The sequence below is a fragment of the Oncorhynchus gorbuscha genome, linkage group LG07 (genome assembly GCF_021184085.1).
Source record: "Oncorhynchus gorbuscha isolate QuinsamMale2020 ecotype Even-year linkage group LG07, OgorEven_v1.0, whole genome shotgun sequence".
NCBI classification, from domain to species: Eukaryota; Metazoa; Chordata; class Actinopteri; order Salmoniformes; family Salmonidae; genus Oncorhynchus; species Oncorhynchus gorbuscha.
The window spans coordinates 88,358,022-88,383,523 of NC_060179.1; the positions used below are offsets into that span (position 1 = coordinate 88,358,022).

General features: G+C 44.1%; 1 protein-coding gene and 1 pseudogene across 1 annotated transcript in view; both read left to right on the plus strand.

Annotated features, from left to right (window-relative positions):
- Positions 1-10,412, plus strand: part of LOC124039071 (calpain-2 catalytic subunit-like) — a 64,450-nt gene extending 54,038 nt beyond the window's left edge. The window contains exons 17-22 of the mRNA XM_046354952.1: positions 4,290-4,358; positions 4,833-4,911; positions 8,365-8,481; positions 10,093-10,151; positions 10,241-10,342; positions 10,383-10,412. Of these exons, the coding sequence (XP_046210908.1) occupies positions 4,290-4,358; positions 4,833-4,911; positions 8,365-8,481; positions 10,093-10,151; positions 10,241-10,264 (348 nt within the window). The 3' untranslated portion in view covers positions 10,265-10,342; positions 10,383-10,412. The remainder of the gene's footprint in view (positions 1-4,289; positions 4,359-4,832; positions 4,912-8,364; positions 8,482-10,092; positions 10,152-10,240; positions 10,343-10,382) is intronic.
- An 802-nt stretch (positions 10,413-11,214) lies between these two features.
- LOC124039072 overlaps positions 11,215-25,502 on the plus strand; it is a 64,543-nt pseudogene continuing 50,255 nt past the window's right edge.

A 25,502-nucleotide genomic window follows, 5' to 3' on the forward strand; every position in this document is an offset into this window, starting at 1 on the left:
CACCTGATTTAGAATTCCTCACAATCAAATGTAGACCGCATTATCTTCCAAGAGAATTCTCTTCGATTATAATCACAGCCGTATATATCCCCCCCCAAGCAGACACATCGATGGCTCTGAACGAACTTTATTTAACTCTTTGCAAACTGGAAACCATTTATCCGGAGGCTGCATTCATTGTAGCTGGGGATTTTAACAAAGCTAATCTGAAAACAAGACTCCCTAAATTTTATCAGCATATCGATTGCGCAACCAGGGGTAGTAAAACCTTGGATCATTGTTACTCTAACTTCCGCGACGCATATAAGGCCCTGCCCCGCCCCCCTTTCGGGAAAGCTGACCACGACTCCATTTTGCTGATCCCTGCCTACAGACAGAAATTAAAACAAGAGGCTCCCACGCTGAGGTCTGTCCAACGCTGGTCAGACCAAGCTGACGCTACACTCCAAGACTGCTTCCATCACGTGGACTGGGACATGTTTCGTATTGCGTCAGATGGAAATATTGACGAATACGCTGATTCTGTGTGCGAGTTCATTAGAACGTGCGTCGAAGATGTCTTTCCCATAGCAACGATAAAAACATTCCCAAACCAGAAACCGTGGATTGATGGCAGCATTCGCGTGACACTGAAAGCGCGAACCACTGCTTTTAATCAGGGCAAGGTGTCTGGTAACATGTCCGAATATAAACAATGCAGCTATTCCCTCCGCAAGGCTATTAAACAAGCTAAGCGTCAGTGCAGAGACAAAGTGGAATCTCAATTCAATGGCTCAGACACAAGAGGCATGTGGCAGGGTCTACAGTCAATCACGGACTACAAGAAGAAACCCAGCCCAGTCACGGACCAGGATGTCTTGCTCCCAGGCAGACTAAATAACTTTTTTGCCCGCTTTGAGGACAATACAGTGCCACTGACACGGCCTGCAACGAAAACATGCGGTCTCTCCTTCACTGCAGCCGAGGTGAGTAAGTCATTTAAACGTGTTAACCCTCGCAAGGCTGCAGGCCCAGACGGCATCCCCAGCCGCGCCCTCAGAGCATGCGCAGACCAGCTGGCCGGTGTGTTTACGGACATATTCAATCAATCCCTATACCAGTATGCTGTTCCCACATGCTTCAAGAGGGCCACCATTGTTCCTGTTCCCAAGAAAGCTAAGGTAACTGAGCTAAACGACTACCGCCCCGTAGCACTCACTTCCGTCATCATGAAGTGTTTTGAGAGACTAGTCAAGGACCATATCACCTCCACCCTACCTGACACACTAGACCCACTCCAATTTGCTTACCGCCCAAATAGGTCCACAGACGATGCAATCTCAACCACACTGCACACTGCCCTAACCCACCTGGACAAGAGGAATACCTATGTGAGAATGCTGTTCATCAACTACAGCTCGGCATTCAACACCATAGTACCCTCCAAGCTCGTCATCAAGCTCGAGACCCTGGGTCTCGACCCCGCCCTGTGCAACTGGGTACCGGACTTCCTGACGGGCCGCCCCCAGGTGGTGAGGGTAGGCAACAACATCTCCCCGCTGATCCTCAACACGTGGGCCCCACAAGGGTGCGTTCTGAGCCCTCTCCTGTACTCCCTGTTCACCCACGACTGCGTGGCCACGCACGCCTCCAACTCAATCATCAAGTTTGCGGACGACACAACAGTGGTAGGCTTGATTACCAACAACGACGAGACGGCCTACAGGGAGGAGGTGAGGGCCCTCGGAGTGTGGTGTCAGGAAAATAACCTCACACTCAACGTCAACAAAACTAAGGAGATGATTGTGGACTTCAGGAAACAGCAGAGGGAACACCCCCCTATCCACATCGATGGAACAGTAGTGGAGAGGGTAGCTAGTTTTAAGTTCCTCGGCATACACATCACAGACAAACTGAATTGGTCCACTCACACTGACAGCGTCGTGAAGAAGGCACAGCAGCGCCTCTTCAACCTCAGGAGGCTGAAGAAATTTGGCTTGTCACCAAAAGCACTCACAAACTTCTACAGATGCACAATCGAGAGCATCCTGGCGGGCTGTATCACCGCCTGGTACGGCAACTGCTCCGCCCTCAACCGTAAGGCTCTCCAGAGGGTAGTGAGGACTGCACAACGCATCACCGGGGGCAAACTACCTGCCCTCCAGGACACCTACACCACCCGAAGTTACAGGAAGGCCATAAAGATCATCAAGGACATCAACCACCCGAACCACTGCCTGTTCACCCCGCTATCATCCAGAAGGCGAGGTCAGTACAGGTGCATCAAAGCTGGGACCGAGAGACTGAAAAACAGCTTCTATCTCAAGGCCATCAGACTTTTAAACAGCCACCACTAACATTGAGTGGCTGCTGCCAACACACTGTCATTGACACTGACCCAACTCCAGCCACTTTAATAATGGGAATTGATGGGAAATGATGTAAATATATCACTAGCCACTTTAAACAATGCTACCTTATATAATGTTACTTACCCTACATTATTCATCTCATATGCATATGTATATACTGTACTCTACATCATCGACTGCATCCTTATGTAATACATGTATCACTAGCCACTTTAACTATGCCACTTTGTTTACTTTGTCTACACACTCATCTCATATGTATATACTGTACTCGATACCATCTACTGTATGCTGCTCTGTACCATCACTCATTCATATATCCTTATGTACATATTCCTTATCCCCTTACACTGTGTATAAGACAGTAGTTTTGGAATTGTTAGTTAGATTACTTGTTGGTTATCACTGCATTGTCGGAACTAGAAGCACAAGCATTTCGCTACACCCGCATTAACATCTGCTAACCATGTGTATGTGACAAATAAAATTTGATTTGATTTGCTGTTATTACATGCTGTCATTACATGCTGTCATTACATGCTGTCATTACATGCTGTCATTACATGCTGTTACATGCTGTTATTACATGCTGTCATTACATGCTGTCGTTACATGCTGTCGTTACATGCTGTCGTTACATGCTATTACATGCTGTTATTACATGCTGTTATTACATGCTGTTATTACATGTTGTCAATACATGCTGTCATTACATGCTGTCATTACATGTTGTCATTACATGCTGTCATTACATGCTGTTATTACATGCTGTTATTACATGTTGTTATTACATGCTGTCATTACATGCTGTTACTACATGCTGTTACTACATGCTGTTATTACATGCTGTTATTACATGCTGTTATTACATGCTGTTACATGCTGTCGTTACATGCTGTCATTACATGCTGTTACATGCTGTCATATGCTGTTATTACATGCTGTTATTACATGTTATTACATGCTGTTGTTACATGCTGTCGTTACATGCTGTCGTTACATGCTGTCGTTACATGCTGTCGTTACATGCTATTACATGCTGTTATTACATGCTGTTATTACATGCTGTTATTACATGTCATTACATGCTGTCATTGCATGCTGTTATTACATGCTGTTATTACATGCTGTCATTACATGTTGTCATTACATGCTGTCATTACATGTTGTTATTACATGCTGTTATTACATGCTGTTATTACATGCTGTCATTACATGTTGTCATTACATGCTGTCATTACATGCTGTCATTACATGTTGTCATTACATGTTGTTATTACATGCTGTCATTACATGCTGTCATTACATGCTGTTACTACATGCTGTTACTACATGCTGTTACGACATGCTGTTACTACATGCTGTCACAACATGCTGTTATTACATGCTGTTATTACATCTGCACTCTGACATCAATGAATCAGTTACATGCTGTCTGAACTCTCATCTCAGCTTTAGTTTTGACATGCTGTTATTACATGCTGTTATTACATGTTTAACCTTAACCGTTACATGCTGTTACAAACTGGGGCTGGGAGAATTTGCAACACTGTGGAAGAAGATTCAGAAATACCTGGTGAGGTTCTGTCGTGTTACATGCTGTGGTAGCATGCTGTCGGTTCAGCATGCTGTCGTTACATGCTGTTATTATATGTTATTACATGCTGTTATTACATGCTGTCATTGCATGCTGTCATTGCATGCTGTCATTACATGCTGTCATTGCATGCTGTCATTGCATGCTGTCATTACATGCTGTCATTGCATGCTGTTATTACATGCTGCGTCTGAGGTATTCTGACATCTGCACTCTGACATCAATGAATCAGTTACACAAAAGTCGAGTTCTGAACTCTCATCTCAGACTTTAGTTTTGACTATTGTCGTTTGTTGGGCATGATGTGTCCAGACACTTGTTTAACCTTAACCGTTAAGCAGGACAGTGGTAATGGCAAACTGGGGCTGGGAGAATTTGCAACACTGTGGAAGAAGATTCAGAAATACCTGGTGAGGTTCTAGTGTGTTACTGCTGTGGTAGCTCTGGTCCAGGGTGTTACATAGGTTCAGCAAGCTGCGCGCAACGCCTTAGTACCGCAGTAGCTCTGGTCCATATCTGTTGTGTTAAGATTGGACAGCCTACAAGTGTTTACCTAGTGTAGTGTGTGTTTTACACAGTGCAATCTCTTTAACATTTCCCTGTTCCCCCTCCCTCCCTCTCTCTCTCGCCCTACTGCTCCCTCCCTCTCTCTCTCGCCCTACCGCTCCCCCCTCTCTCTACTCCTCTCTCTCGCCCTACCGCTCCCTCCTCTCTCGCCCTCCCTCCCTCTCTCGCCCTACCGCTCCCTCCCTCTCTCTCTCGCCCTACCGCTCCCTCCTCTCTCGCCCTACCGCTCCCCCCTCTCTCCCCTCCCTCCCTCCCCCCTCTCTCTCCTCCTTCCATCCATCTCACTTCCATCCATCTCACTCGCTCTCTCTCTCTAGTCCATCTATAAGAGCAATGACATGGATGGGTCTGGCTGTATGAGCACACCAGAGATGAGGATGGCCTTGAGCAAAGCAGGTTTGTGGACATTAAATAAACCTAATTTACACAAATGTATGGGTTCAATACTCAGGGATCAATAGTGTATGCACAGTCTACTGTTAGACCCTTTGGATAAAAGCTAATTGGCGTACATTATACTGTATATTATATAAGTACCAGGCAAAAGTTTTAGAACACCTACTCATTCAAGGGTTTTTCTTTATTTTTTACTATTTTCTACAGAATAATAATGAAGACATCAAAACTATGAAATAACACACATGGAATCATGTAGTAACCAATAAAAAGTGTTAAACAAATCAAAACATATTTTATATTTGGAGATTCTTCAAATTAGCCACCATTTGCCTTGATGACAGCTTTGCACACTCTTGGTATTCTCTCAACCAGCTTCATGAGATTCAGAGTCACCTGGAATGCATTTCAATTAACAGGTGTGACTTGTTAAATGTGAATTTGTGGAATTTCTTTCCTTCTTAATGCATTTGACACAATCAGTTGTGTTGTGACAAGATAATGGTGGTATACAGAAGATAACCCTATTTGGTAAAAGAACAACTCCATATTATGGCAAGAACAGCTCAAATAAGCAAAGAGAAACAACAGTCCATCATTACTTTAAGACATGAAGGTCAGTCAATCTGGAAAATTTCAAGTACTTTGAATGTTTCTTCAAGTGCGGTCGCAAAAACCATCAAGCGCTATGATGAAACTGGCTCTCATGAGGACCGCTACAGGAATAGAAGACCCAGAGTTACCTCAGATTGCAGCCCAAATAAATGCTTCACAGGGTTCAATTAACAGGCACATCTCAACATAAACTGTTCAGAGGAGACTGTGAATCAGACCTTCATGGTCGAATTGCTGCAAAGAAACCACTACTAAAGGACACCAATAAGAAGATGCTTGCTTGGACCAAGAGACACGAGCAATGGACATTAGACCGGTGGAAATCTGTCCTTTTTGTCTGATGAGTAGGTGAACGGATTATCTCTGCATGTGTGGTTACCACCGTGAAGCATGGAGGAGGAGGAGGTGTGATGGTGTGGCGGTGCTTTGCTGGTAACACTGTCAGTGATTTATTTAGTATTCAAGGCACACTTAACCAGCATGGCTACCACAGCATTCTGCAGCGATACGCCATCCCATCTGGTTTGCGCTTGGTGGGACTATCATTTGTTTTTCAACAGGACAATGAACCAACACACCTCCAGGCTGTGTAAGAGCTATTTGACCAAGAAGGAGAGTGATGGAGTGCTGCATCAGATGACCTGGCCTCCACAATCCCCCGACCTCAACCCAATTGAGATGGTTTGGGATGAGTTGGACCGAATAGAGTGAAGGAAAAGCAGCCAACAAGTGCTCAGCATATGGCTACTTTGAAGAATCTAAAATATATTTTGATTTTGCAACGAGTGAGAGTCGGGAAGCAAGTTCAGGGAGTGAGCGTTTTTAATAAATAAATGTACCATAATACAAAACACAACGCACAGACAGGAAACAGAAACGCCTGGGGAAGGAAGTGACACATACACTGCTCAAAAAAATAAAGGGAACACTAAAATAACACATCCTAGATCTGAATGAATGAAATATTCTTATTAAATACTTTCAACTTTACATAGTTGAATGTGCTGACAACAAAATCACACAAAAATTATCAATGGAAATCAAATTTATCAACCCATGGAGGTCTGGATTTGGAGTCACACTCAAAATTAAAGTGGAAAACCACACTACAGGCTGATCCAACTTTGATGTAATGTCTTTAAAACAAGTCAAAATGAGGCTCAGTAGTGTGTGTGGCCTCCACGTGCCTGTATGACCTCCCTACAATGCCTGGACATGCTCCTGATGAGGTGGCGGATGGTCTCCTGAGGGATCTCCTCCCAGACCTGGACTAAAACATCCGCCAACTCCTGGACAGTCTGCGGTGCAACGTGGCGTTGGTGGACACAGCAAACCTTCTTGCCACAGCTCGCATTGATGTTCCATCCTGGATGAGCTGCACTACCTGAGCCACTTGTGTGGGTTGTAGACTCTGTCTCATGCTACCACTAGAGTGAAAGCACTGCCAGCATTCAAAAGTGACCAAAACATCAGCCAGGAAGCATAGGAACTGAGAAATGGTCTGTGGTCACCACCTGCAGAACCACTCCTTTATTGGGGGTGTCTTGCTAATTGCCTATAATGTCCACCTGTTGTCTATTCCATTTGCACAACAGCATGTGAAATGTATTGTCAATCAGTGTTGCTTCCTAAGTGGACAGTTTGATTTCACAGAAGTGTGATTGAATTGGAGTTACATTGTGTTGTTTAAGTGTTCCCTTTATTTTTTTGAGCAGTGTGTATATATATATATATATATATATATATATATATATATATATATATATATATATATATATATATATATATATATACATTAGGGTAGGTGTATATATATATATATATATATATAGGGTAGGTGTGTATATATAGGGTAGGTGTGTATGTATATATAGGGTAGGTGTGTATGTATATATAGGGTAGGTGTGTATGTATATATATATATATAGGGTAGGTGTGTATATATATATAGGGTAGGTGTGTATGTATATATAGGGTAGGTGTGTATGTATATATAGGTCAGGTGTGTAGTCTTATAGGGTAGGTGGTCCCCATTATAGGGTAGACACCCATGGTCACAGCTAGTCTTATTGGGGTCCCCATTACCCGACACCCATGGTCACAGCTAGTCTTATTGGGGTCCCCATTACCCGACACCCATGGTCACAGCTAGTCTTATTGGGGTCCCCATTACCCGACACCCATGGTCACAGCTAGTCTTATTGGGGTCCCCATTACCCGACACCCATGGTCACAGCTAGTCTTATTGGGGTCCCCATTACCCGACACCCATGGTCACAGCTAGTCTTATTGGGGTCCCCATTACCCGACATTACATGACTGTACAATTTACAGCATTTAAAAACTTATTGGGGTCCAGTTACACACAGATTTTAATCTATTTTTAGGTTCTGAAAAAGATTGTTATTATTATAGATTAAAATCAATCTGACTGATGATTTCTAATCTGTTTTTAGGTTCTGATAAAAGATTGTTAAAATATTATCAATATAAATCAATCTGTTTTTGCATCTGATCAAAGATTGTTATAAATATTATAGATTTTCAATCTGTTTTTAGGTTCTGATAAAAGATTGTTATAAATATTATAGATTATAAATCAATCTGTTTTCAGGTTCTGATGATTTCTAATCTATTTTTAGGTTCTGATAAAAGATTGTTATAAATATTATAGATTATAAATCAATCTGTTTTTAGGTTCTGATTGAAGATTGTTATAAATATTATAGATTATAAATCAATCTGTTTTTAGGTTCTGATAAAAGATTTTATAAATATTATAGATTATAAATCAATCTGTTTTCAGGTTCTGATAGATTATAAATGATCTTCCGACAGGTTTCAGCCTGAACAACACTCTCCACCAGGTTTTGGCAGCTCGGTATGGAGAGGCCGACATGACCATTGACTTTGATAACTTCGTGGCTTGCGTCATGCGCCTGGAGATGATGTTCAGTAAGTACAACGACTTAACATCACGATCCTGAATTTGTGTTTCAGCCAAGACGGCAGCAACGCCTCGGCACTTGTGCACCTATAAAGCCGAATAATGGCCATGGAGTGTAACAGCAGTAAATATTAAAGATTTGACATATAATGTGTGGGTTACTTTGGAGGTTTTGACTGGCCACCCCTCAAGCCTGTTCCTCTCTAGACAGCCAGATGGGAAGGAAAAGCTCATAGCCTGGTTCCTCTCTACCCGGCACAGCCAGAAGAGGACTGGCCACCCCTCATAGCCTGGTTCCTCTCTAGGTTTCTAATCTCCACCAGGCACAGCCTGAAGAGGACTGGCCACCCCTCATAGCCTGGTTCCTCTCTACCCGGCACAGCCAGAAGAAGACTGGCCACCCCTCATAGCCTGGTTCCTCTCTACCCGACACAGCCAGAAGACTGGCCACCCCTCATAGCCTGGTTCCTCTCTACCCCGCACAGCCAGAAGACTGGCCACCCCTCATAGCCTGGTTCCTCTCTACCTTACAGCCAGAAGAGGACTGGCCACCCCTAATGGTTCTCCACCAGGCACAGCCAGAAGAGGACTGGCCACCCCTCATAGCCTGGTTCCTCTCTACCCGGCACAGCCAGAAGAGGGCTGGCCACCCCTCATAGCCTGGTTCCTCTCTACCCGGCACATCCAGAAGACTGGCCACCCCTCAGAGCCTGGTTCCTCTCTACCTGATACAGCCAGAAGAGGACTGGCCACCCCTCATAGCCTGGTTCCTCTCTAGGTTTCCTCCACCAGGCACAGCCAGAAGAGGACTGGCCACCCCTCAAAGCCTGGTTCCTCTCTACCTCCACCAGGCACAGCCAGAAGAGGACTGGCACACCCTGGCCACCCCTCATAGCCTGGTTCCTCTCTACCCCGCACAGCCAGAAGAGGACTGGCCACCCCTCATAGCCTGGTTCCTCTCTACCCGGCACAGCCAGAAGAGGACTGGCCACCCCTCATAGCCTGGTTCCTCTCTAGGTTTCTAATCTCCACCAGGCACAGCCTGAAGAGGACTGGCCACCCCTCATAGCCTGGTTCCTCTCTAGCCAGAAGAGGACTTCCACCCCTCAAGCCTGGTTCCTCTACCAGGCACAGCCAGAAGAGGACTGGCCACCCCTCATAGCCTGGTTCCTCTCTAGGCCAGAAGAGGACTGGCCACCAGGGTTCCTCTCTACAAGCCAGAAGAGGACTGGCCACCCCTCATAGCCTGGTTCCTCTCTACCCAGCACAGCCAAAAGAGGACTGGCCACCCCTCACAGCCTGGTTCCTCTCTACCCCGCACAGCCAGAAGAGGACTGGCCACCCCTCATAGCCTGGTTCCTCTCTACCCGCACAGCCAGAAGAGGACTGGCCACCCCTCATAGCCTGGTTTCTTCCTAGGTTTTGTCCTTTTCTAGGGAGTTTTTCCTAGCCACCGTGCTTCTACACCTGCATTGCTTGCTGTTTGGGGTTTTAGGCTGGGTTTCTGTACAGCACTTTGAGATATCAGCTGATGTAAGAAGGGCTATATAAATAAATTTGATTTGATGAGAGTATATGTTATAGATGGTTAACACCTCGTTCCTCTCTCCACCTCGCAGAAGTCTTCAAGAAGCTTGACATGGATGACACTGGTTTCATTGAATTGGATTTCTTCCAGGTGAGATCTTTAAATTGTAGTTTGTAATCAACTCATTATGTTGTTTTTTCCGTTCTAATATATTGATTGTGTTATTTTTCTATTTTCAGTGGTTGTCATTTTCCATGATCTAGAAGATGGCAGCACAAGACCTGTTCTCTCAGACTGTTCTCTCTCTGACTGTTCTCTCTCAGACTGTTCTCTCTGACTGTTCTCTCAGACTGACCTGACTTTCTCAAAGACCTGACTTTCTCTCTCTGACTGTTCTCTCTCAGACTGTTCTCTCTCTGACTGTTCTCTCTCTGACTGTTCTCTCTCAGACTGTTCTCTCTCTGACTGTTCTCTCTCTGACCTGTTCTCAAAGACCTGTTCTCTCAATGACCTGTTCTCTCTCTGACCTGTTCTCTCTCTGACCTGTTCTCTCTCTGACCTGTTCTCTCTCTGACCTGTTCTCTCTCTGACCTGTTCTCTCTCTGAAAGACCTGTTCTGACTGTTCTCTGAGTTCTGTTCTCTCAAAGACCAGTTCTCTCTCTGACTGTTCTCCTGACTGTTCTCTCTCTGAAAGACCAGTTCTCTCTGACTGTTCTCCCAAAGACCAGTTCTCTCTCTGACTGTTCTCTCTCTGACCAGACTGTTCTCTCTGACCTGTTCTCTCAGACTGTTCTCCCAAAGACCAGTTCTCTCAGACTGTTCTCCCAAAGACCAGTTCTCTCTCTGACTGTTCTCTCAAAGACCAGTTCTCTCTCTCACTGTTCTCTCAGACAGCTACAAATAAGCCAAAGTGCCTTTTCAGATGTTTCTTTTGACACACACTTTATGACATAACAGAATGTTTTAAACCTTAATTTGATGCATTATTTGTTTTATTAGACAAAGCCTATTGAGAACTCCAGATTATAACCTAAACCTACTTTTGTGATGAAATGTAAGACATCATTTCAATCCTTTTATGCAGCTTTTTGTTACTTATAGTTGTGTCATCTTCATCAAAGATATATATTAATTAATAAATGGCATTGTTTCCCCAGTCTCTTGAGCTGTCTTGTTTGATTTGGTACTCGTTTCTTTTACTTGGGACAGTCCATGAGCCCCTCCCCGGCGGACGTGGTTGGACTTGCCCAGCGCAGTAACATTGACGGTACGGAACGTGCGCTACTGCTCGGCTGAACCACCACCGTGCGCCGTTTAACGTTACACCCCCCCACACCCTGTTCTGAGATTTATACGATTCAATAGTAAACTGGAAGTCTGGCACGTTACTAGGAAAAACATCAAAGCAGGTGTCTTCAAAGTGGTGAGTGTTACGTTACCATCATTGAACGGTTTCTACAGGAAATCTAGTCAGAGAGCGAGTGCATCTTTTCACGCATGGTGAAGGTAGAGGATTTGATTCACCGGTTTGCCGTAGCTCATATCCGTCCAGAAGGATAACATACAGTAGGATTGCAAAACATTTTCAACATTGGTTCTGTAATCGTTACAATGTTAGAAGTTATTTATTTTCGGTCCACCACAATTCATAACCTGCCACGTCAACTAGGATATGCTTCCAGAATGCAGTAACATAGTGGTCTCGTCTCAGTTTATTATAAACATTGTCAACGCAGGATGATTTAAATTCAACTGTAGAGAAGCATAACAATTCTAACAGAGAATATTTCACTAAGTTGAAACACAATTATACCCACGTATTAAAAGTCAATCCATCATTGTTTATTTCAGATACTAGGCCTACACATCTAATGTTGCTCTGCGGGGGGGGGGTCTCTTTATTTTGGTTATATACCTGAATGAGGGACCCACCGCACTCTGAGTAGCCCACTGGGATATAAGGCTCATAGTTGTACGGATGAGAGGCTAATGTCATAGTTGTTTTGGGGCAATGTTGAAGTAGAGTCTGGAGGAAGGAAGCTTTATGGATGACATCATTCCAGGACCGCCTGAATCAGCTGTTCTCTGACAAAACTCTGTTCAACAAATAACCCGAGAGCCTCACAAGCTCCTCTGATCTGCTGGCAAGAGGGACATTCCTGCGCCAACACACACACACTGGACAGAGGGCAAAGGGGTGTTCCTGTTTGCAAAGGGGTGTTCCTGTTTGTTCCTGCCCCGAGGATGCGTCTTTTACACACATAAAAACAACGCTAGTGCTGAGTGATTAGTGCTTTTTGAGGTCGGTTCAGTTTCGGTTCGATTGTAAAACTCAAAAATCACGGTTTTCGATTTTGGTTTCGACATAGACATGTAACACACTATGCATTATGTTGGTTGAATGCTGTAACAGAATAAAACAATGAATAACAGGCCTATGATGGTAGTGACTGCTCATTACTGCTGATCACTTATTAACCATCAGTTATTCACATTACAATACTATAATCAAATATTTAACTTGTTTATATTAGTTGTATTTTATTACTATTATTTAATTCTAAGTCAGCAATAGTGACAAAATCACTATTTCGTAGTTGTTCAAAGTAAATAAGGCATATTATTATGACAGCCGAATACCAACTATCAATCGCTGAGATCATGTATTTTCAGCATCGCGTAGCAACTGCTCTCTATCCCTCCCCATGGCGCGTTGTCTTCACGTAGGGTTTCCGCCACTTACCGATTCGCCAAAGTGCGGGAGTACGTAGTACGACGCGCATGGGATTGTAGGTAGGTGGGCGGCGCGAAAAAAGTGCCGCTCTGCTCTACTTTATGCAAATTATACGCGGCTGCCGTTAACCAATCAGGTGAGGAGCTACAACATGTCTCGTTCATTAAACAAAGTTCCGACTCATTAGTTCCGGGCAAGCGCAAACAAAGAATATGGAGCACAGCCAATCCTCGGTCTGTCTGTTTTACCAATTCTATATGATTTTGCTTTGCTAGAATACAGAGACAAAATCATAAAGTCAGAGGAGAATTGCATATATTTTTGTTGATGATGGGTGAAGAGAGATTTGCACAACAATGTTTGCGTGTCCTGCTAGCTATGAACATCAAGCAACCTAAACCTCAGAACTGTGATCAAAGCCACCATTTGTAAATGTGTTTACATTTCCCCACCAAATGTTAGAAATCACCAGTAACACACATTATAACATTTACATTTAAGTCATTTAGCAGACGCTCTTATCCAGAGCGACTTACAAATTGGTGCATTCACCTTATGACATCCACCCCCCCCCCACAGTATTGTACACAATACTCTAGGCATGGATTTCCCATGCAATATGATACCAATTGGATTATAGCATCTTAACATGATGAATATCATATAGTTCATGGCTCTTTCATTATACTGGTGTCATGGCATTGATGGATAAAGATCACTTCCTATGAGATGCAAAGGCCGAGACGCACATCAGTGGGGACGTACTTGTGGTAAAGGAAATTGTGGCTTTGACTTGCAAACATTCACATCTCTTTTTACCCACCATCAATACCAACTCCTCTACAATCCTCTTCCATGCCACTGACCATCTCATTTTGTCTCTTATTCTCGGCAAATAAACAAGGTAGAATTAAAACACATGATTTTACCTTTTGATATGTTTAATTAGCCTACAAATTGCCAGCTCCTTATTTTCATGTACAGTACCCTGCAACCAGCAGCATACCACCCTGCAACCAGCAGCATACCACCCTGCAACCAGCAGCATACCACCCTGTAACCAGCAGCATACCACCCTGCAACCAGCAGCATACCACCCTGCAACCAGCAGCATACCACCCTGTAACCAGCAGCATACCACCCTGTAACCAGCAGCATACCACCCTGCAACCAGCAGCATACCACCCTGCAACCAGCAGCATACCACCCTGCATACCACCCTGCAACCAGCAGCATACCACCCTGCAACCAGCAGCATACCACCCTGCATACCACCCTGCAACCAGCAGCATACCACCCTGCAACCAGCAGCATACCACCCTGCATACCACCCTGCAACCAGCAGCATACCACCCTGCATACCACCCTGCAACCAGCAGCATACCACCCTGCATACCACCCTGCAACCAGCAGCATACCACCCTGCAACCAGCAGCATACCACCCTGCATACCACCCTGCATACCACCCTGTAACCAGCAGCATACCACCTTGTAACCACCCTGCATACCACCCTGCAACCAGCAGCATACCACCCTGTAACCAGCAGCATACCACCCTGTAACCACCCTGCAACCAGCAGCATACCACCCTGTAACCAGCAGCATACCACCCTGCATACCACCCTGTAACCAGCAGCATACCACCCTGTAACCACCCTGCATACCACCCTGCAACCAGCAGCATACCACCCTGTAACCACCCTGCATACCACCCTGCAACCAGCAGCATACCACCCTGCAACCAGCAGCATACCACCCTGAACCAGCAGCATACCACCCTGAAACCAGCAGCATACCATCCTGCAACCAGCAGCATACCACCCTGCAACCAGCAGCATACCACCCTGCAACCAGCAGCATACCATCCTGCAACCAGCAGCATACCACCCTGCAACCAGCAGCATACCACCCTGCAACCAGCAGCATACCACTCTGCAACCAGCAGCATACCACCCTGCATACCACTACTGGCTTGCTTCTGAAGCTAAGCAGCGTTGGTCCTGGTCAGTCCCTGGATGGGAGACCAGATGCTGCTGGAAGTGGTGTTGGAGGGCCAGTAGGAGGCACTCTTTCCTCAGGTCTAATATATATATCCCAATGACCCAGGGCAGCTATTGGGGACATTGTCCTGTGTAGGGTGCAGTCTTTCAGGTGGGATGTTAAATGGGTGTCCTTACTCTGTGATCACTAAAGATCCCATGGCACTTGTCTTACGAGTAGGGGTGTTAACCCTGGTGTCCTGACTAAATTCCCAATCTGACCACCTCATCATTCCAAGCTTCCATTTGGCTCATCCCCCCCTCCTCTGTAGCTATTCCTGTAAATGAGAACAACAAGTCAACTCAGTCAACTTACCTGGTACAATAAGGGTTAAAAAAAAACATTTTTAAAAGGGTTCGATTTTCACCAAACAATTTCATGTCAGAAAAATCATATATATTATAAATTAAATTAAACTATTTCACAGAAATGTGCATATGAAAACCATAACTGGCACGCAGATCGGTAGAAACGGTAAGACAAATTGGCATTCCACATGAGAAAGGTTGCCAACTCCTCGAGTCGCCTCTTACCGGCTTCAGAGAGTAATGGCAGAATCTGTGAAAGCCAGCATGAGCAGGAGGAGAACAGTTGGGTTAGGGTTTTTCTTCTGGTTATCTAGATCTCTGGCTCCCTCTTGAGGCATTTGTCTTATTTCATCAAACCATAAGCTTAAAGCAGCAGACAAGCTCAAGGCATATAGTTGATTTTGTTAAAACAATTAGGGTGTGTCTATATATGGAAAAATGCACATTTGAAAAATTTCAACCAATCGATTGGTCGAAAGAACAGACCACTTTCGGCCGACGAATTGGTAGGGGACAGCCCTAAAAGATACCTAGTGCTCCTTTTGTGTGTATTTTACACAGTTATCCTGGAGCTTCACTGTGGTTTCCTGCTGGAGCACACAATATGTGACCGACCACCTCGATTTGGTTTTATGGTGCAAAATTTGATTTTTAAAATATTTTTTACATTGGATAAAAGTAGACACTCTGAGCTAGACAATGGTATCGTACACAGCAGTTGAGGAACAATGGGAAAGTCATTCTGCTTTGAAAGTTAATGAACTAACTCCACTTTTGAGAAAATGACCCTTGAATGTTTTGGTACCTACTGGAGAGCTCTTCTTTGTCAACACCCATTCAGCATCGTTCACACCTTCTTAAGACTTAGCCCCACCCATCTCTTAAGACTTAGCCCCACCCATCTCTTAAGACTTAGCCCCAACCATCTCTTAAGACTTAGCCCCACTCATCTCTTAAGACTTAGCCCCACTCATCTCTTTAAGGATTCACACAGAAACAGATAGTGTCCAGATAAAAATATTTTATAAATATCGTATCATTGTTAGATGATCAAGACACATGTCTAAATCATTGGTCATGTGCATGAAAAGCTATAACCACCAACCAGATACATCTAGCTAGGTGGATGGGTCACTATTGTCTAGACATCTACACATGTTCATGAAATACTATAGATGGCTGTAAACACCCCCAGACACACCTGGCTAATTTGATGGGTAAGTAATAAGCTGGCCGAAGTGGAGTATTTTGTTTAGACATGTAGCTAGCTAGGTAACTAGGTATCTAGCTAAACAATGAACTGGCATAACCCCAACTCATACTACTACCAATACAAACATTGTCATAACTGTGGTATGAATCTGCAGGTAGCTAAAGCTAACAAACTAGGTTCAATGTTAGCTAGCGAGCCAGCAAGCTAACGTTTCGCAATAAACATGACTTTCTGACCAAATTATAAAGTTATATCTGTAAAATGTAGCTAGACTCTGACCTGTATACATGGAGAAACGCTTCACACAGACTGGAACCATTAAACTCTGTTTTGGCACATGAAAGTTCACATATTCCAGAAGGCATTTCTGACAAAAAAAATGCATTTTGATTTAAAACAAATACATGTTTGTGTTGAAATGCCTGTGAAGTAGTGACGTGCGACATACGCCTAGTTTCCTGAAACGAGTCACGTATAGTTTGGCCGTGGGACACCTACGGTGAACCCCCTGAGCCTGTAACTGTTATAATGCTGCTCTTCTTTTGGCTTTTGGTTCCACTAGTTAATGAAAACCAGTAACACCTCTCTTTTGGTTCCACTAGTTAATGAAAACCAGTAACACCTCTCTTTTGGTTCCACTAGTTAATGAAAACCAGTAACACCTCTCTTTTGGTTCCACTAGTTAATGAAAACCAGTAACACCTCTCTTTTGGTTCCACAGTTTCACAACTGATAAATTGCACAGTTAAAAAAGATATATGGTCCTTCTGTAGCTCAGTTGGTAGAGCATGGCGCTTGTAACGCCAGGGTAGTGGGTTCGATCCCCGGGACCACCCATACGTAGAATGTATGCACACATGACTGTAAGTCGCTTTGGATAAAAGCGTCTGCTAAATGGCATATATTATATTATTATATATAGTGATTATAATGCAGTAGCTTCAAACAATAAGAATCCAGTTCTGTTCTTACTTTACCTCAGAAGTCTTCTAACAATCCAGTTCTGTTCTTACTTTACCCCAGAAGTCAACTAAGAATCCAGTTCTGTTCTTACTTTACCCCAGAAGTCTACTAACAATAAGAATCCAGTTCTGTTCTTACTTTACCCCAGAAGTCTACTTTCAATAAGAATCCAGTTCTGTTCTTACTTTACCCCAGAAGTCTTCTAACAATCCAGTTCTGTTCTTACTTTACCCCAGAAGTCTTCTAAGAATCCAGTTCTGTTCTTACTTTACCCCAGAAGTCTTCTAACAATCCAGTTCTGTTCTTACTTTACCCCAGAAGTCTTCTAAAAATCATGTTCTGTTCTTACTTTACCCCAGAAGTCTTCTAACAATCCAGTTCTGTTCTTACTTTACCCCAGAAGTCTTCTAAAAATCAAGTTCTGTTCTTACTTTACCCCAGAAGTCTTCTAACAATCCAGTTCTGTTCTTACTTTACCCCAGAAGTCTTCTAAAAATCCAGTTCTGTTCTTACTTTACCCCAGAAGTCTTCTAACAATCCAGTTCTGTTCTTACTTTACCCCAGAAGTCTACTAAGAATCCAGTTCTGTTCTTACTTTACCCCAGAAGTCTTCTAACAATCCAGTTCTGTTCTTACTTTACCCCAAAAGTCTTCTAACAATCCAGTTCTGTTCTTACTTTACCCCAGAAGTCTTCTAACAATCCAGTTCTGTTCTTACTTTACCCCAGAAGTCTTCTAACAATCCAGTTCTGTTCTTACTTTACCCCAGAAGTCTACTAAGAATCCAGTTCTGTTCTTACTTTACCCCAGAAGTCTTCTAACAATCCAGTTCTGTTCTTACTTTACCCCAGAAGTCTACTAAGAATCCAGTTCTGTTCTTACTTTACCCCAGAAGTCTTCTAACAATCCAGTTCTGTTCTTACTTTACCCCAAAAGTCTTCTAACAATCCAGTTCTGTTCTTACTTTACCCCAGAAGTCTTCTTACTTCTAATACATCAGTCATCTCCTGATCTGTCTCCCTGAAAATCTCTGCTCTGCTCCGCTCCGCTTTCCCTATCTTTTACATAGCGTTTTATACCCCCTAGTTGCCAAGAACATGCCTCCTCTGACTACAGCCACACAATCCTCCCTCTTACACGTGACATTTAAGCAAAGTTCCATAACACATTGTCTCATTTAGATGTGATGTCTACACAGAGTCAGGTAACACATTGGTTCTTTCATAGGTGACAAAAATCTGTGGTGTCATCTGCTTCATGGCCCGAGTGTCATCAGGCAACTCGACCCAACTCCATCCCAGGGCCGAGACGGGGGTGTTGCAATATAAGATCAACATCCGCCCTCCTGTCTTTGTTCTGCTGCTCCACAGCTGTTTGTGGTTGAGGCCTCTTCTTTAAGCGAGCGTGCAATGGATTATGGTCATTGTAGTTAATTACCACATTTTCTGCGCTAATCCATGTAGAATATTGGCCTGTTGGAAACTACAACTCCCTACTACATCGCACATTTCAGGTTTGATCTGATTTATCTCTAGAGAAACTACAACTCCCTACTACATCAGGTTTGATCTGATTTATCTCTAGAGAAACTACAACTCCCTACTACATCAGGTTTGATCTGATTTATCTCTAGAGAAACTACAACTCCCTACTACATCAGGTTTGATCTGATTTATCTCTAGAGAAACTACAACTCCCTACTACATCAGGTTTGATCTGATTTATCTCTAGAGAAACTACAACTCCCTACTACATCAGGTTTGATCTGATTTATCTCTAGAGAAACTACAACTCCCTACTACATCAGGTTTGATCTGATTTATCTCTAGAGAAACTACAACTCCCTACTACATCAGGTTCTACTAAGCTATAATGTTCTTATAACTGAGTGATAAAAGAAAGATCAGGAACAGCTAAAACATTCTTCTTCATATCAGTTTGATGACCAAACTGTGCGGTCGCTACAGACGAGTCTGTCTGTCTCCCCCCACACTTCGTCTAATGTTTATTACATTTGCTATTCAAGGTCAAACCACAAGAAACACTTCTGTCTCCTTAAATGGAGAGAAATAGAGAGGGAGAGAAATACAATCTGTATTGTTCTTCTTCCATGCTGTTCTCCCACACAGAATGAGGACTTCACATTACCTAACACAGTACAGATGTCCTGATGAAACTTTCTCTAGTACTCTGGGACATCCCTTGGACATGGTGCCAGACCTTGTTCAGAGAGAGCGAGAGACATGGGAGGGGAGAGAGAGAACATGTGAGAGAGAGGGAGAGCGAGAGACGAGGGAGGGGAGAGAGAGAGAACATGTGAGAGAGAGAGAGAACATGTGAGAGAGAGGGAGAGAGAACATGGGAGAGAGAGAGATGTGGGAGGGGAGAGAAAGAGAACATGTGAGAGAGGGAGAGAGAGAACATGTGAGAGAGGGAGAGAGAGAACATGTGAGAGAGGGAGAGAGAACATGTGAGAGAGGGAGAGAGAGAACATGTGAGAGAGGAGGGAGAGAGCAGAGAGAACATGGGAGAGAGAGGGAGAGAGCAGAGAGAACATGGGAGAGAGAGGGAGAGCAGAGAGAACATGTGAGAGAGAGGGAGAGGGAGAGAGAACATGGGAGAGAGAGGGAGAGAGCAGAGAACATGAGAGGGAGAGGGAGAGAGAACATGGGAGAGAGAGGGGTGTGGGAGGAGAGAGAGCAGAGAGAATAATAAGGGAGACAGAGAAAGAGAGAGAGACAGAGAGAGAGAGAGACAGAGAAAGAGAGGGGAAAGAGAGAGAGAGGGAAAGAGAGAGAGAGAAAGAGAAGAGGGAAAGAGAGAGAGAGAAGAGAGAGAGAGAGAGAGAGAGAGAGAGAGAGAGAGAGAGAGAGAGAGAGAGAGAGAGAGAGAGAGAGAGAGAGAGAGAGAGAGAGAGAGAGAGAGAGAGAGAGAGAGAGAGAGAGAGAGAGAGAGAGAGAGAGAGAGAGAGAGAGAAGAAGAGAGAGAGAGAGAGAGAATAATAAGGAGAGACAGAGAGAAGAGATTCAGAGAGAGAGATAATAGAGAGAGAGAGAGAGAGAGAGAGAGAAGCATATTCTGAGGGGAGAGAGAGAAAGCATATTCTGAGGGGAGAGAGAGAAAGAGAGAGAGAGAGACAGAGAGAGAGAGAGAAGCATATTCTGAGGGGAGAGAGAGAAAGAGAGAGAAGCATATTCTGAGGGGAGAGAGAGAAAGAAGAGAGAGAGAGAGAGAGAGAGAAAGCGAGAGAGAGAAAGAGAGAGAGAGAGAGAGAGAGAGCATATTCTGAGGGGAGAGAGAGAGAGAGAGATATTCTGAGGGGAGAGAGAGAGAGAGAGAGAGACAGAGAGAGAGAGAGAGAGAGAGAGACAGAGAGAGAGAGAGAGAGAGAGAGAGAGAGAGAGAGAGAGAGAGAGAGAGAGAGAGAGAGAGAGAGAGAGAGAGAGAGAGAGAGAGAGAGAGAGAGAGAGAGAGACAGAGAGAGAGAGAGAGACAGAGAGAGAGAGAGAGAGAAAGAGAGAGAGAGAGAGAGACAGAGACAGAGAGAGAGAGAAGCATATTCTGAGGGGAGAGAGAACAGCGTCAAATATTTATCCACACTACCAACAATCACTCTGCCTATTTATCTTTGATTGTCAGCGCGGATGATGACATGTTTTGGTCTAAGGTGTTATTTTTCACGCTGCTGCGCTGAAGGTTCTGAATGTAATAGCCTTAACTCTGTTTCTAAAGTGCATACTGTGTGACTTTGGGTTATTGGTTACATACTGTACATTCCTCTTTTCTCCTATTTCTCTACAGCCACCTCATAGACTCAAGGTATCAGATTTTCATCTCTCTGTGTGTCTTTTGGGGGGGCTTGTTAGAGGTGCTAGAGATTACTGTCTCTGTCTCCCCTTTCCACCCTAACCTCTCTTCCGTACCTCAGTTTTTGGCCTTGTATGGCTCTCTGATCAGTCTGTACCATTTCCACTATGCTTGTTCAATTTTATCTTGCTTAATTTTCTTAAAAATGTTCTGTAATCCTAATTTCACCGTAATCATTTTCTGTCATCCTAATTCTACCATAATCATTTTCTGTCATCCTAATTCCACCATAATCATTTTCTGTCATCCTAATTCTACCATAATCATTTTCTGTCATCCTAATTCTACCATAATCATTTTCTGTCATCCTAATTCTACCATACTCATTTTCTGTAATCCAAAATGTTTTCTATATCACTATTACATGTATTTATCAGAACCTCAATACACAAAATTATACTATAATAACTTTGGAAAAGACTCTCAGACGAAATACACCAGAGAGACAGAGTAAAAGCCTGAGACTAATAGCTAAATTATTACCCAACAATGAGTCATGGTTCAGACATGTGTTCAGCGGGAACTGAGCTCTGAGCAGTGTTCGATGACTCACTAAAGTAGGAGACATTTCTGAACAACACTCTGACTCACTGCCGGGGAGAAAGGCCAGAGCAGTTGATGATAGATCCACCCCAGAAAGATAAACCTGGAGAATGTATCACGAGGTTACATTGGTAGAAAAACAGTCACAATACACAGAAAAACAAGTAAAAACAACAAACATTCAACAAAGCTGGAATAGAATTGATGGTTGCTAAGCTGCGGGCTGTGTGTCCGTGCCGTTAGCTCGCTGCTATTTATACCCTCTACCCTGTGCCTGTCCCAGACCCGGATTCAAACACTATTGAAATGGTTGAAATACTTTGATCTTTTGGCTTTGGCCTGCCTCCAGTGCCAGGTGGATGACGTTGGCAGTTGGACATCTACTTCGTTGGTTGAATTGCAACAGACGAGCTCGATCAACCCCGTCTATAAACTATTTGAAATGACTTTGAATAGTTTTTGAACCCGGGTGTGGCCTGCGCCCTGCAGCGCCCTGTTCTGTATTTATATCCCTGGATCCAGTAGGTCAGGAGAGATCTCCACTCTCATAGACAGTAGAGCAGGCTATTTGGGTCCATTGCTACAGGCAAATTCAATCAAGCCCCGGGCTAAAGACATTGTAAATGATTTGCCTGTGCAGCACCCACCCAGGCCACTGACAGTATTTACAGTATATCGTGTCCTGTGTCAGTATGTCAGGGGGAATCTCTGCTAGCATAGCCACCAGCAGGCTACGAGCCGAGGGAATGGGCTCCAACGACCACGCCGTACCCTTCCTTAACCAGGTCAGTTTGTTTGTTTCTGATTGTTTTGAAACTTTGAATGTATACCTATTCCCTATATAGTGCACTACTTTAGACCAGGGCCCTATGGAACCCTATTCCCTATATAGTGCACTACTTTAGACCAGGGCCCTATGGAACCCTATTCCCTATATAGTGCACTACTTTAGACCATGGCCCTATGGAACCCTATTCCCTATATAGTGCACTACTTTAGACCAGGGCCCTATTCCCTATATAGTGCACTACTTTAGACCAGGGCCCTATTCCCTATATAGTGCACTACTATAGACCAGGGCCCTATTCCCTATATAGTGCACTACTTTAGACCAGAGCCCTATTCCCTATATAGTGCACTACTTTAGACCAGGGCCATATTCCCTATATAGTGCACTACTATAGACCAGAGCCCTATTCCCTATATAGTGCACTACTTTAGACCAGGGCCCTATTCCCTATATAGTGCACTACTTTAGACCAGGGCCATATTCCCTATATAGTGCACTACTATAGACCAGGGCCCTATTCCCTATATAGTGCACTACTTTAGACCAGGGCCATATTCCCTATATAGTGCACTACTATAGACCAGGGCCCTATTCCCTATATAGTGCACTACTATAGACCAGGGCCCTATTCCCTATATAGTGCACTACTTTAGACCAGAGCCCTATGGAACCCTATTCCCTATATAGTAGTACTACTATAGACCAGGGCCCTATTCCCTATATAGTGCACTACTATAGACCAGGGCCCTATTCCCTATATAGTGCACTACTATAGACCAGAGCCCTATTCCCTATATAGTACACTACTATAGACCAGGGCCCTATTCCCTATATAGTGCACTACTTTAGACCAGGGCCCTATGGAACCCTATTCCCTATATAGTAGTACTACTATAGACCAGGGCCCTATTCCCTATATAGTGCACTACTTTAGACCAGGGCCATATTCCCTATATAGTGCACTACTTTAGACCAGAGCTCTATTCCCTATATAGTGCACTACTTTAGACCAGGGCCCTATTCCCTATACAGTGCACTACTTTAGACCAGAGCTCTATTCCCAATATAGTGCACTACTTTAGACCAGAGCTCTATTCCCTATATAGTACACTACTTTAGACCAGTGCCCTATTCCCTATATAGTGCACTACTTTAGACCAGGACCCTATTCCCTATATAGTGCACTACTTTAGACCAGGGCCCTATGGAACCCTATTCCCTATATAGTGCACTACTTTAGACCAGGGCCCTATTCCCTATATAGTGCACTACTTTAGACCAGGGCCCTATTCCCTATATAGTGCACTACTTTAGACCAGGGCCCTATTCCCTATATAGTGCACTACTTTAGACCAGGGCCCTATGGAACCCTATTCCCTATATAGTAGTACTACTATAGACCAGGGCCCTATTCCCTATATAGTGCACTACTTTAGACCAGGACCATATTCCCTATATAGTGCACTACTTTAGACCAGGGCCATATTCCCTATATAGTGCACTACTTTAGACCAGAGCTCTATTCCCTATATAGTGCACTACTTTAGACCAGGGCCCTATTCCCTATACAGTGCACTACTTTAGACCAGAGCTCTATTCCCAATATAGTGCACTACTTTAGACCAGAGCTCTATTCCCTATATAGTACACTACTTTAGACCAGTGCCCTATTCCCTATATAGTGCACTACTTTAGACCAGGGCCCTATTCCCTATATAGTGCACTACTTTAGACCAGGGCCCTATTCCCTATATAGTGCACTACTTTAGACCAGTGCCCTATTCCCTATATAGTGCACTACTTTAGACCAGGGCCCTATTCCCTATATAGTGCACTACTTTAGACCAGTGCCCTATTCCCTATATAGTGCACTACTTTAGACCAGAACCCTATTCCCTATATAGTGCACTGCTTTAGACCAGGGCCCTATTCCCTATATAGTGCACTACTATAGACCAGGGCCCTATTCCCTATATAGTGCACTACTTTAGACCAGGGCCTATTCCCTATATAGTGCACTACTTTAGATCAGGGCCTATTTGTGCCACACAGCCTCTTGTCTTTTATCAAATCAAATCAAATCAAATTTATTTATATAGCCCTTCGTACGTCAGCTGATATCTCAAAGTGCTGTACAGAAACCCAGCCTAAAACCCCAAACAGCAAACAATGCAGGTGTAAATGTTAGATGTTATGTGTTTCATCATCCACGACCACTTTGAAGAAGGAAAAAAATAAACATTCAATAATTTGCGATTGATTTAAAGCTTTTGACATCAAATGCACATCTTGTTGCTCTAACTATTGATTGTATGTGATGATTTGAATTGACTTCTACCAGGACTACGAGGCTCTGAGGCAGCAGTGTCTGGAGACGGGGTGTCTGTTCCAGGACCCCTCCTTCCTAGCCGAACCTCCCTCTCTGGGCTTCAAGGAACTGGCCCCCTACTCTGCCAAGACCAGGGACGTGGAATGGATGAGACCAAAAGAGAGAGAGAGGAGTGGGTCGGTGAGAGGGGTGGGGGGGGGTAAAGAGAGAGAGAAAGGAGTGGGTCTATGTGTTTAGTTAAATGGTGAGAGGGGTGGGGGGTGGGGTAAAGAGAGAGAGAGGGTCTATGTGGGGGGGTAAAGAGAGAGAGGAGTGGGTCTATGTGTTTAGTCTATGTGTTTAGTTAAATGGTGGATGAGACCAACGGTGGGGGGGGGGGGGTAAAGAGAGAAAGAGATGAAAGAGAGAGAGAGGAGTGGGTCTATGTGTTTAGTTAAATGGTGAGAGGGGTGGGGGTGGGGTAAAGAAGAGAGAGAGAGAGGGTCTATGTGGGGGGGGGTAAAGAGAGAGAGAGGAGTGGGTCTATGTGTTTAGTTAAATACTAACATGTAGTTTAGTGCAGTTCATTAAGACCAGGGACGTGGAATGGATGAGACCAACGGTGAGAGGGATGGGGGGGGGGGGTAAAGAGAGAGAGAGAGTGGGTCTATGTGGGGGGGGGTAAAGAGAGAGAGAGGAGTGGGTCTGTGTTTGGGGGGGGTAAAGAGAGAGA